Source organism: Diabrotica undecimpunctata, chromosome 7, assembly GCF_040954645.1.
Source record: "Diabrotica undecimpunctata isolate CICGRU chromosome 7, icDiaUnde3, whole genome shotgun sequence".
Taxonomy (NCBI): domain Eukaryota; kingdom Metazoa; phylum Arthropoda; class Insecta; order Coleoptera; family Chrysomelidae; genus Diabrotica; species Diabrotica undecimpunctata.
This window is the reverse complement of record NC_092809.1, coordinates 13,768,142-13,782,805: the sequence shown is the minus strand read 5'-3', so window position 1 is coordinate 13,782,805 and position 14,664 is coordinate 13,768,142. Positions and strand designations below refer to the sequence as shown.

General features: G+C 33.5%; 1 protein-coding gene across 1 annotated transcript in view; it reads left to right on the top strand.

Moving 5' to 3' along the window:
• Positions 1 to 9,189, top strand: part of LOC140444999 (dipeptidase 1-like) — a 111,911-nt gene extending 102,722 nt beyond the window's left edge. The window contains exon 4 of the mRNA XM_072536768.1: positions 1,243 to 9,189. Within this exon, the coding sequence (XP_072392869.1) occupies positions 1,243 to 1,490 (248 nt within the window). The 3' untranslated portion in view covers positions 1,491 to 9,189. The remainder of the gene's footprint in view (positions 1 to 1,242) is intronic.
• The last annotated feature ends 5,475 nt before the right edge of the window (positions 9,190 to 14,664 follow it).

Sequence of the window (14,664 nt, the reverse complement as noted above, 5' to 3'; positions counted from 1 at the left end):
TGGCGGAATAATACCTCTATGGAATGTTGTCAGTCCATCTTTTGCGCGGTCGTCCGATACTTCTTCTGCCGATTGGTGACTTATCTCTTGCTATTTTGACAGTTCTCCTCCATTTTGCTTATGTGGTGATTCCATTCTTTTTTTTTTTTATTTTGTGTCCATTCATTTATACACTCTACGTTACATTTTCTTTTAATGTCTTTACTTCTCTTTCGATCTCTCAGCATATTTCCTGTAATTATTCTCAGTACTCTCATCTCTGCCGTTTCCAGTAGCCTTTGCGTTGTGGCTGTGTCGGGTCTTGTTTCTGTCATATGGCATATGTCATTATTGGTCTTACACTGGCTTTATAAATTCTTGAATTCATCTCAGTGTTAATTTGTCTGTTTCGCCATATAGTGTTATTAAGGCATTCTGTCAGTCTATTTGCTTTTTGTACTTGATCTCTCACTTCTTTGTCCAGGTCTCCATAGCTAGACAGTGTAATTCCCAGATATTTTATTTCCATTACTTGTTAAATACTGATGCCATCAATTTCTATTTTACATCTGGTTGGTTCTTTGTTGACTACTATTGTTTTAGTTTTCTGAGATGAGATTGTCATATTAAATTCTTTTGCTCTTTTGTTATATCTGTGGACCAGTCTTTGCAGACTATCTTCATCTTGGGCTATCAATATTGCGTTGTCTGCGTGAGTATTTTTATTTATTTGTTTCCCAGTCAGTATCCTCTTCCTTTGTTAACGCTTTTAATGATTTCATCCATGGTCAAATCGAAGAGCATAGGGCTCAACGAATCCACTTGTCTTATTCCGCTGCCACTTCGTAAAAAATCGTGAACTTCGTATCATAACAATAATACAAACGGAGCTATTATGTTTAGGACACTTTTTACAGCATTCACTGAGTCTATTTATTATACGTCATTGATTCTTTTTGTAAGAAAGTAGCTAACCACACAAAAGAAAGAAGACTTATTCCAAAGCTTGCCCTAATTACGATTTTTTTCGATGCTTGTGTATTAAGCGTGCAATAATTTTAAACTGTATTTAATATTGAGCAAGAGTAATCAATTACTGTCAAGCGGCAATTCCTTAGACGTAGAGGTTACTTTATTAATTGTTTATTAGTAATTGCTTATCATACTTCAAACTTTACTAAATCGCTAAAACAGTATTTTTTGACACCTAGCTAGAAAATAATTTATCTGTTTTAATTGTAGTAAAATTACTGTTTTTCCTAGGATACGACGGAATTAACATGACACCAAGCGGTCTGGAAGACGTCTCAAAGTACCCCTACCTATTCGCCGAACTTCTGGCCGATCCTTTATGGACCGAAAAAGATGTCATCTCTTTAGCAGGCTTGAATTTGCTGAGAGTATTCGAACGAGTGGAAGAAATTAGAGACAAGTCGAAAAAACAAGAAATTCTTCCGCTGGAGGACAACATTCCACCTATGCATAATCCCTGTTCTTCTTTGTACTCTTGACGACGGTTGTACAGGTTTCTAGGATATCAAAGGTTAAATAAACTGTTTAGGTTATCGTTTGACTAAAGTATGTATATTATTGCGACAATATTTTTGATCGATAAATCGTACATTAAGTAAACGTTTTGGTATGTAGTAAAAATGTGTTTAGTTTATAAATCAATCTATGTTTGATGTAAACTAGAGTTTTCTAGAACAAATTGATAATGTCTTCTGTTGTTTATTTTTGTTTTTATACTGACTGGATCCAGATGAATTATTTATTTTCATTATTCTTTAAATTTCAAAAGACTTTCGTCTTCTTTATTTGCCATCTTCTTAGAGAATTGTTCCTAATTTGTTTAACCAGATACATCTTCTTCATAGACTCATCTTCTATGTACATTCTTGCATTCCAGTAAAGTAAATCGGAAGGTTTCCAATCTTTTTGTTTCTCTAATAATCTAGTATATCTAGTAATACCGTTTTTGATATCTTCATCCTAAACAAGAACCTCCCCATTGAATGGTATATCTATCAAAAGCTTTTCAACATTACATTTTACAATTACAGAATTAAAATATTGAAAATATTAATAGTAGCATAAATAACTAGTTTGGCATGAATACGTTATTATAGAGATGGAATTTTACACTGAGATGTGTGTTTATTTACAACTCATGTGACAGCATGTAACTCTATAGAGTAACTCTATAAAAATGCAGGAAACTCTAGTTTACAATGTTTGAGTATAGAATAATTTTTGGCGTGCCACCTTAACTAATCCAGGTCTAAATTTGTGTGAATTTCTTAGTTTTTCAATAAAACTTTTTCAAGTTTTTCAAGTTACCAAACAGACGATTGTATACATGGCGTTCGCCCGCAGATACATCGGAGAAAGTAGTCAGGAACCAGATTGACTACATTATGATCAATGAAAGATACCGTAATGCTGTTAAAGCCGTGAAAGCATATCCTGGATCAGACGTGGCCTCAGATCACAATCCACTTATCGCCAAGATTACACTCACCCTTAAAAATATTAAAAGACATCAAAGAACCCCTACAATACACACCAGAAAACTTAAAGAACCTTAAGTAAAAGAATGCCTCCAACATGAACTGCATGTGAACTGCAGCAAATTGAACACAGACACCAATGATATTGACGAGTACTGGGATCGACTAAAACATTGTCTACTGGAACCCTGTAAAGAAATACAAAAGACTTCTGCAAGGAGAAAAGAAGAATGGATGAATGACGAGATACTCAATATGATGGAATAACGGAGACAATTTAAAAACAAAGACAACAATAAATACAGAGAGATAAACCACGAGATCAGGAAGATGATAAAGCAGACAAAAGAAAAATACTTTGAAGAGAAATGCAAAGAGATCGAAGACCTTCAAAATAAATATGATATGTTTAACCTACACAAGAAAGTTAAAGAACTGACAGGATTAAGAAAACAAAACCCAACTCGTGCAATTCTGGATAGGCACATACGGACGAGAAAGTACAAAGATGGGCAGAATATATAGACGAATTGTTCAATGATGAAAGACGAGATCTGGAGCACATAGAACTTACGTCAGAAGAAATAGGTTCATATATTACAAAAGAAGAAATATTACACGCATTAAAAACAATGAAGAGTGGGAAAAGCCCTGGACCTGACATGCTTCCTATAGAAATCCTAAAAATTCTAGATGAGAAGCACATTGATGTTTTAGTGACACTCTTGAACCAAATTTATAGTTCAGGCGTATTACCCAAAGAGTGGTTAACGTCGATTTTTATTTGTCTCCCAAAAAAAAAACGCAAGGGAATGTGGAGATTACCGCACAATTAGCTTGATGTCTCATGTGCTAAAGTTACTACTAAAAGTCATCCATAACCGAATATATCACAAACTGGACATAGACGTTAATGATACACAATTTGGTTTTCGCAAGGGCCTAGGAACGCGTGAAGCTCTTTTTTCACTTAATATACTGATACAAAGATGCCTGGATGCCAATCAATATTGACTATAATAAAGCATTCGATAAAGTAAGGCATAAACAATTAATGAATGTCCTGAAATCAAAGAAGATTGACTACAACGACCTCAGGATCATATCAAATTTATACTATAAACAGCGAGCAAAAGTACGTGTTAACGAACAGCTGTCAGAAGAAATTGAAATAAGATGTGGAGTGAGACAGGGATGCGTATTGTCGCCAATTCTTTTTAATGCCTACTCCGAAAAGATCCTGAAAAACGATCTTGAGGGTGAAACAGCTGGAATAAAGGTAAATGGAGTTCCCATTAACAACATTAGATATGCGGACAACACTATGATCTTAGCCGAAAATAATGAAGATCTTCAGAGACTGGTGACCAGAATAGCGGAGTATGGAAAAGAGTATGGTCTAACAATGAATGCCAAGAAGACGAAATTTATGAGAATATCGAAAACTCAAAGAAATAACGAGAATCTTCTAATAAACGGAACCAACGTCGAACAAGTGGACAAATATGCATATCTGGGAACAATGATTAATTCCACAAATGATTACATTCAGGAGATCAAAATCAGAATAGAAAAGGGTAGAGCAAATTTCAACAAAATGAGAAGAGTGATATGTACAAGAGATTTAAAATTGGAACTAAAAGTTAGGTTGGCGAGGAGCTATGTTTTTTCGACTTTATTTTATGGAATGGAATCTTGGACCTTGAATGCGACATCAATGAAAAAACTGGAATCATTCGAGCTGTAGGTGTATAGGAGAATTCTGAAAATATCGTGGACAGAACACGTCACAAACAAAGAGGTTCTGAGAACCTCTAATAGAACCTTAAATATAATTAAAACAAGAAAATTGGAATATCTCGGACATATTACACGTGGAGAGAAATACACCTTGCTCCAACTGATTATGCAGGGAAAGATCCAAGGAAAGAGAAGCATAGGGAGGCGTAGAATGTCATGGCTGTGCAACCTGAGAGAGTGGTTTGGATGTACATCAAATGAACTTTTCAGAGCAGCCGTCTCAAAAGTCCGAATAGCTATGATGATTGCCGACCTCCGCCGCGGAGATGGCACTTGAAGAAGAAGAAGAATGTCTTAGTAATTAATAATAATTTGTCAATGTGAAATTTTCTCCTAGTATTCTTTCTTTGTAGAATATTTTTGTGTACTTAATCAAAATGCTAAACTTGTATCTCTTTCATTATCAGTTGTTTCATTTGTAACTGGCTTCGATATATAAAACAATGATAAGATTATCATAACATTCTAGCATTCATAATTTAAAATCAAGAATTAAAAGTGTCTAGAGCCTAACATAAGCATTAAAGCTTCGAGACTCAATTAATAAGTGAAAAACTTGGTATGAAGATACAAAATGAATCTTCTTCTTCTTCAGCCTTAAGTAATCCAACTTTTAGTCAATTCAGTGTTTTCTATTTTGTGCCACTTGCTTCCAGTTGTGTCCTCCGATCTTCTTAATGTCATCTGCCCATCTCATTTGTGGTCTTCCTCTGCTTCTCTTTCCTAACCATGATCTCCATTGTTGTATTTCGTGGTTCCATCTTTTATCCTTCAGTCGGGCATTGTGTCGTGCGAAGCTCCATTTTAATTTGGCAGCATGTTCTCTCGCGTCTTTTACTTTGGTTTTCCTTCTAATCCATTTGTTTGTTTTTTTGTCTATAAGTCTCACCCCGCGCATTGATCTTTCCATCGCTCTTTGTGCTTTTACTATTTTATCCATATTAGACTTGGTGATTGTCCACGTCTGTGAACCATAGTGAGAATAGGGAGGATACACTGATCGTAAATTCTGGTTTTCAAAAATATTGTTCTATTTTAGTGCTTTTCAAGATCCAACTCAGTTTTCCAAATCCTGCCCACGCTAACATTATTCTTCTGGTAATTTCGGCAGTTTGATTTTCTTTGTTTACTTTCATTATATGTCCCAGGTAGATGTATTCGCTTACTGTTTCTAAATTTATGTCGTTCAACGTTATTTCTCTAATGTTCGGTGTATTTGTCATTATTTTTGTTTTTTTTTCAAGTTCATCTTAAAACCTACTTTTTCCGAAGCTTGAAATAGTTGCGTCATCATGGTCTGCAGTTCTTCGAAACTTGTAGCGAGTATTACAATGTCATTAGTGTATCTCAAATGACTCAGTTTTCTTTCATTAACATTTATTTCTGTATCTGCCCAGTTAATATCTTTGAACACGTCTTCCACTTCAAGTATGAATAGTTTTGGTGAGATAACATCTCCCTGGCGAACTCCTCTATTGATTGGTATAGCTTTGGTTTTCGCATAAATTTGTATTTTTATTGTAGCTTTACAGAGGAAAGAATTTATGGAAAAAAACACAAATACTGAAATCAGAAATTGAGGCGGCGATAAAAAGTCAAAATTCAGAAAAGCAGAAGGAGAAGATGGAAAATAGCTAAGACACTCTATGAAATAGGAGAGGTAGGGATGAAGTAATGCTTAGAATCTGCAATGAAATCTGGAGCACCGAAAAGTGGCTAAATGACTGAGATAAGCTCACTTCTATTCCCATAAAGTATGAGACAAGAGTATGAGACACTTGGGCCTGGGAAAATTTCTCGGAGCCTGGCAACTTTCTTATCAGCTGCATCCTTTGATGTACTGCCAGGTGGGTTAGGCGGCATTCTTTGTTGTACCGCGAGGTGGGCTAGGTGGATAGGTGAGGTAGCTGTCATGTCAATTGTCAATATTCGTCTTCTTTTCGGCTGTCACAGCTCTTCGTTTTCGTCTGATTTTCTGTCTGTCTGTTAATTCTTCTTTTTTGTCTGTTTGTCAAATCTTCTACTTTTTCGCATTTGTCAAATCTTCTTTTCGTCTTCTGTTCCATCGATCGTCACATTAACAATTCTTCTTCGTTTTCCTCTTCTTCTCTGTTTGTCGTGTCACGTGTCAAGAAAATAATCGGGTTCTTCTTCTTCGTCATTCTACGTCCAATGCCAACCATCAAGTCATTCTTTCTTTATGTCCAAAAAAAAATCTCCTGCGTCAATGTTCACGTACTCCTCTACAAGAACCTCCCATCCTAATGACGTATAAAAAAATCAATACTCTTTCCGCAGATTCCCCAAGAACAATGTGGATTCAGTCCAGCTAGGGGCACAAGGGACCACAGTCTTAATATTCGTCAAATTATAGAAAATCTCGAGACAATAATATGGAAACATATTTGTTTTTTGTTGGCTACTCCAAGGTCTTTGATAACGTAAAATGGAATAAAATGTTGCATATACTTAGGGAAATAAGTACGTCAGAACATCTAATCTATTTATTACAAGAACTGTTTTTAAATAGTACCACCAATATAAGAGTTGGTAACGTGAATTCGAAAATTTCAAATGGGTATCTAGAGTTCGGCAGGGATGTATAATATTCCCCATTCTATTTCATATATACAGTTTTGGAACACATTATGGGTCCAGTTTTGACAAATTGCAAGGTAAAGCAACAATAAGATGACGAAAACGAAGTGTTCAGCAAAAGATCTAGAATAAAGTATGAATGAATTGGGAATGGTGAGGAAGGATAATGGTTTGAAAATAAATAAACAAAAAACCAAGATAGAAACAACTAAACAAAGATAAGAAACATGGCAAAGCACGAAGTAGTCAGATTTAATTACTTAGGTTCCTTCATCAATAATAGTGCAGGGTGCGAAGACAAGATTTTTCTACGCGTTACAATGGCCAAATCGGCAATATGCAATCTCACAAAAAATATGTAAGCACTGATATTATAAAAAAAACAAAACTACTCCTTGTTCAAGCTCTATTTAAACTGAGGATCCACCGTAGAAATTTGCGCACACTATGTACCGCACCAATAAATCAACACTAGACTCACCACAACTATCAACCAAAATATACTAAGACATTTTGGACATACAACTAGAAGAAAATAAGGCATGGAACGAATGATAATTGAAAACTATGTAGCTGGCAAAAGATCCAAAGGAAGATCTCAAGCATGATGGTTAGACCAAATAAAGGACATGACTGGTTACTCATTCTGCGAAGCACCACAACACGCATAGGAAAGAAATAATTGAACAGCAATAGTTACATGAATTGCATGACGTCACTACATCTATATTAAGGAGAGAAGATAGAGGTGGAGTTAGCCCATTCTTCTCTTTTCTGTCCTATGGAAATTTAAAGGTTGCCTCGTAATGTTGTTTGGTTTTCTCAAGGTATGGTGTATCCATTACGATTAGATTCTTATAATTATTTTGTCTATAGCTTCTCCATGTGCTAGACCACAAATCTACTTTTCTACAATCTACAAAACTCATTTAGTGTACCGGAAATTGTTGCAAATAATTAGTTTGAGACATATATTTGTGGACGAACTTTTTTCATAAATTTTTTTTATCTTAAAAATACATCTTCAAGTTTTGAATTTAGAGCTCCGTATAAAGATTATATTTTATCAGATTGGATATTTTCTACATATTTTTATAAATCACATATTTATGATACCAAAGGATGTAGTATCGATACAAATATTTAAAGGAATAATAAGGATGTGGGGTGCCAATTTTGAACATTGGCAGAATATGTTTGCAAGAAAAAACTTTTAAAATTATATGAACGGAAAAGAAAAAAATATCAAAATAACTAAAATCTCAGAAAATTAAGGTGATTCGCCAAAAGAAGTTGATAATATTACATTTTAATTACATATTATAAAAAAATCCACAAACTTTCACATTTTCTATTTATAAGAACATGAATCATAACTTTTTTCGAGTATGTTGAAATCAAAATAAAAAAGATATGCTACATTCAAACCACCAGATAATACTCGATTTTTAATATACATTTTTGCTAGGTCTCTCTTGGACACACGTTGTTCCTTCTTTGTATGGGTTAACATTTTGATATTCGGTTTTATTCATTCTGTTTATACCTACGTACCATATAAGTTGTTTTTAGAGTATATCGGTAAAAATAGTTCTTCCTCTTCCGAGGGTTTTTCTTATATATTAATTTCTAATCATTATTTGTTTGAGTTTTCACGGTAATCTTCTAAGGATGTCCATTTCTTAGATGCCAGTAACTCTCTGCCATTTCATGATTTCAAGTACCTCATTAAATCAAACGCTGTTAAATGCTTGTCTAAGGATCATAAACGAACAATTGTAGTTTTGTCCAATTCTATAAAGTTTTCTATTTGATGTTGTAAGATGAAGATTACGTCAGTCATGGATCTCTTGATTCTAAATTCCTGTTGCTCCTCCAATATATTGCATTGCTTAGTTCTACTATATTTTTTATAACCAACATATAAAAAGTACACGCAAAAATTATGGTTCGTGTGATATCACTGTCCGATAAGTATGACCTTGGCAGAAAAAGTGTATACCCCATTGAATATAAGACGCACAATTTTATAAGAATAAAATGCGTGTAAGCCATTCTACTAATGTATATAGTAAGAAAATCTTTAAATTTACTATATTTATTAATCCGGTAAATGTGCGAGGAATCATTTTTACCCGTACTATAAGAAATTTTTTATAGCATCTCGTAATAATTCTGATCTATAATTTTGCTCTGAATACTTTTGTGAATTAAATAAATTTCTATAAACCACAAGAGCTCTTTGTAAAGTAAAGTCAAATACTTTACATAAAACTTTATATATTTAAAATATTTATTTTAGATAAATGATTTTGGCATGTTTTTAAATAAGTTCTATGTGGTAATATCAATGATAAATACTTATTTAATATATATTAACTCATTTTAAAGGTAATTGAATTGCATTAAAGTTTTATCCATAAATATCTTGATATCTAAATTAATAAAAATACTGAGAGAAGTGCGACAGATGTGCATCTTTTCGGCATTGTTATCTATTTACTAATTCAATAAAAGACTCAAATTACTAGTATTTGGCGACAAAATTAACCAAATAGAGAACTAAAACACTAAAATAAAGAGACGTATAGGAAAGACGTATTTTCATAAAAATCAAAAAGTATCTTTAACGGAGGTACCTATACCTATAGATAATCCATTTAATTTTTGTCAGTAGTAAAAACATTTTAGATTATGTACTTAAATTTCTTTATTTCGACAAATAATAAAAACAAAACCCAAAAATCTGGCAAAATTATAGAGCAGTTTTTTATAAATTTAAAATTGTAAAGAAATATTATCATAATTTTATTCAAGTATTTTTTTAAAAATGTATCCCAGCATCTTTTTTATTTAAAAAAATAGAATTTTAAATAAGTTGTGTTTTATAACTTTTCCTATGTTTTTTTTATTATTTATGGATTGATATTAAGGTTAAGTGTCTGATAATCAAAGCAAGACCAAGGACGTATATTGCCTCCCCATGAGTTCACCACCCTTCTCTGTACTATTTGATGCCAGTTTCTCCCCACTTTTGCTTTGATGTTGTCCATTTTTGGGGTCTTCTATTGAGACTGTGACAACAAAAGGATACAAATTTTAGTAAACGTAGCTGTCACATTTGAACTAAAAAGGAAAATTCATGACAAAATGGTCGTCATCCAGCCTCAAAGTCCACTGCTGAACATAGGCCTCTTCCTCGTGTCTCCAACCCAGTCTGTCTTGCGCCACTGTCATTCAGTTTCATCATCATCAGCATTGGTGCTACAGCCCTATAAAAGAGCCTCGACCTTTCAAGTCTATTACGCCAGGTCAGTTCTATCCATTGCCAACTGTTGCCAGTTTGCTGCGCCTATTGTCTACCATCCTCATCTACACCATCCCTCCTCTGAGTTTTGGTCTACCCCTTTTTCTACTTCCCACAGGTTGTGACATAAGATTCTTCTAGGAGGGTTGTTCTGCTGTGATCTTGCCAGATGTCCTGCCCATCTTAGTCTTCCTATTTTTATAAAGGATACTACGTCTTTACCACCAAATATATGTTTATATCTGTGATATATCTCGTAGTTGTACCTCCTTTTCCAAACACCATTTTCACAGATGCCACCAAATATTCTTCTCAGGATCCTTCGTTCAAATATAAGCAGGAGATTTTCATCTGCCTTGGAAATGGTCCATGCCTCCGACCCATATGTCAACACTGGTTGTATAAGGGTTTTGTATATGGTTATTTTTGTTTTTTGGTTTAAGTTTCTGCTTCTCATATGTCTACTCAGTCCAAAATAGCATTTGTTTGCTAGGATTATTCTTCGCTTGATTTCTTCCGTCATGACGTTCTCCTTGGTGATCAGGGAGCCTAAGTATGTGAATTTGTCCACCACTTCAAAGGTAGAATTATCAACCGTGAATTGGTGGCCGATGTTTCTGGCTCTATTGTTGGGTGTTGATGCCATTATCTTAGTTTTATTTTCATTTACTTGCAGGCCCATATTTTTTGAGCGTGTGACAAGGTGGTATATATTTCTTCTAGCTTGCGTGTTGTGCGGGCAACTAGATCAACATCATCTGCATATGCCAAAATTTGGGATGATTTATTAAAAATGTTTCCTCTGCTGTCTATTTGGGCATCCCTGACCGCCTTTTCAAAGCTATGTTGAAAAGGAGACACGCCAGCGCATCTCCCTGTCGCAGCCCAACATGCGTTTCAAATGCCTGTGATTGTTCGCCCTGTCATTCAGTTTACCAATGTGAAAAAATTTAGTGAAAGTAATAAAACACAATATTTTGCATCCATTTATTTTCTCCCTCACTTATCAGGAACAAAATAGATGTAACTACGTCTTTCAATGTTAATATTATTTTTTTAATAAATGTAAATGTAAACTTGTACACATAGAGTATTTCTTAAATATTTATTAAATATCTAATACTAGCATAAAACACAGTTTTCAATTATTGTGTAAAATAAAGGAAACAATTACATTGGTGAATACAATATGAAAATAATAAACATGAAAGGTAAGCTGTATGAAAAAATGTTGAAAGTATCTATAAAATCAGGTACCAATGTCACCAAGAACATAACACCCTGGTACTAAGCCAGGACCATAGAGCCCTGGTGATAAGCTAACACATTTTTATTATAGATCAGATAAAGGCAGACTTTCGTTAGAAACAATAATAGGTATAGCTATTTATTTTCACAACAAAGAAGAAAAGCAGCATAAAATTTACAATTTTTTCATCCGTCAGCGGCCACCGATCGTAAATCGACTGCTACTAAATAAATAAAGGCAGATGGCAGCCGAGAAAGCGCTGTCTGTTTACCAAATTCCCACATAATTCAACATGACTCGTAGGTGAGGTCATCAATTCCTGAGCCACGTTTGAAGGGGATAAGTGAGGCTATTTGAGAAGCGCTTCTATTAAAACAGATGCGTAGAGACTTAATGCGATGAATTGTGTTGCCGGGCATTGCCAGATATAAATTCGTTTATGCGATCAATTTTAAATACTTTTCGATGCCTGTTACCTACATGATTACTGAGATTAGGGAAAAATTGATGATAATTAAATATTAATTATATCTTATATCGAAGTATAGGGAAGCAGTGCTTCCCTCGCTTCCATGGACCGCACACCTCTGAGAGAAACACAATTTTTCGTACAATGCAATGCGAGAAAGAGAATAAAATATAAATAAATCAGAATCGTCGCACAAATGCTGAATTTATGCACCACTCTAATAATCCTTCAGCTAAATGTTTCATATGGAAAGGCTTTCAAAATTAGAGATCAAGAAAATAAATTGTAGACATTAAAAGTTTTCTCAAGATTATCACGGTAAAGTATATCGTGTTTAACAAATAGTATCAAGAAATTGTATTGATATTTGGTTATACAACAGGGTTATTTAATATATATATATATATATATATATATATATATATATATATATATTATATATATATATATATATATATATATATATATATATATTATGTAAACCTTAAGCTAACATTTATAAATGTGTTCATCTAGAGTTTTAGAATCACTAGAAAAACTAAAACGTAATCTCAACAAGAACTCATAGAAGCTGTCTTATTCTCACGAAAGTAAGACACTTACTTTTGAAACATGAACTCTCTAAAGTATTGTAATCGATAAAATATATTCATATAAAATAACAAACAAGATAAAATTGACTCCTATACGATACGTAAAATAAAAAAAAATAAAAAAGACGACGAAAGAAGACGAATCCTCTTAGGTAACTGAATGGACTTCGTGGTGTTGGGTTGGGTAGGGTGAAAGAATGTCTTTAGTCAATACCCAAAGATCGGGGAGAGGTCGATCAATCGATCGATCAACACTGACCATAGGAATGGGAAAGATGGTAGGTTCTGATCAGTACTCACAGGCTGGGTAGAAGTTCTTGTCAGATCAAAACTCCGGATCGAACTTCATTCTTGTCTCTTTCCACGCCATTTTATACTCTCGTCCGGTACTCCATTTCCAGTGTGCATCGATGGTATTGGTCAATTGTTGGTGGGAGTGAGAATAGAGAACTATATGCTACTATAACAAGCAATGATTAAAAATTTAACTTACGCTTAAGACAAAATAAAACCAAAGTATATATATTACTTTTATTGTCAAATTGTCATAGAAATGCTCTGTGTGTTACATGAACTGTTATAAATTCTTCTATCTACTCTAAGAAATCTTTATCAATGTTTGTCTTTAAAACAGATTCTAGACGTACTTATAGATTTCCGAAAGCTTGTCTCTTGTAAACAGTTTAAATAGAGCTTTTAATGTGTAGAGTTAGTGGAACAGAAAAATAATGTCAAATTACAGCCAGTTTCATATATTTTAAACATTTTATATTTCTGCCATTACTCTAACAATACGTTTATTTCTAATATATCAACGCTGTATATGAATAGGTACAAAAGTTAAATATTTATCTAAAAATATATTATCTTCAATAAGTTTTAAAACCAAAAATATAATTTCATAAAGTCCGTGTGTCACACGGTCAAATATTTGATCAAATCAGATTGACCAAATCAAAAAATTGACAGCATATGACGTCCACATCCTTAATTTGATCAAATCCTCTAAAAATGGACTACCTAAGCTCAGACGTCACAAGGGGCGGGGTTTTTAAAAACCTTTCCGAACACATAATTTGTGTGTATTTGATAGCATTATTAAAAGTCCGTGTGTCACACGGTCAAATATTTGATCAAATTAGATTGACCAAATCAAAAAATTGACAGCCTATGACGTCACATCCTTAATTTGATCAAATCATCTAAAAATGGACTACCTAAGCTCAGACGTCACAAGGGCGGGGTTTTTAAAAACCTTTCCGAACACATAATTTGTGTGTATTTGATAGCATTAGCAGATATAATAGCATTAACACCACTGCATAAATAATTAATTGTTTAGGTAGGTACAGTGGTTAAATTAATATTTTAGTATTAATTTATTTTTGGTCTATTTGGTTTAATTTTCATGTTAAACGAACTCTTGATAACTTCTGGTACCTTTATACTTTATTTTCAATGTTTATTTTTATATGCACTAAGGTTTTCAGCAAATGAGTATCGTAATTATCACTTTACATGTTTGTATAACATCAATATATATGTATTTGGTATAAGTGTTTGAGACTTTGTTTTCTGTTCATTAACTCTACATAAATATGTATAAAATGTATATGTTATAGAAATATATACCGAAATATCATCAAAAGTGCTGTGTACCTTATGACAAATTCGAAATATTAAATAAATTGAATGTGGAGACCAAAATGGAAAAGAAGATTAGATGTGTATCAGATTGTTCAAATAAATAAATTTTAACTTTAGTCTTGGGAAAAGTCACGATGATGTCCAATTAGTTAGAGAGTAAAAATCTCTGGTTATTACTTTATTTAATCTTTAGTTAATCTTTGGTTATTACTTTATTTCATTAAAATAATTCAGTATTATTGGGCACTCACAACGAGGCGCTGACCCTCGCTCCAACCATAGGATCCTACCATAATCGATCGATAGGTAAAATAAATGCATTATTTTAAATGCGAGCGTTGACTGCCAATGCTATGCTTTAGGCCAGAATACGATGCGATGGTCTTCGTTATGAACGTACCCTTATACCCTTATAAGATCTTTCTTTTGCCTTATACTTCTCCTTCAAATCTTTGCTTATATTCTGTAGATTTCAGACCAAAATTAGTATGTCTCTGCTTCTTTTACGTAAT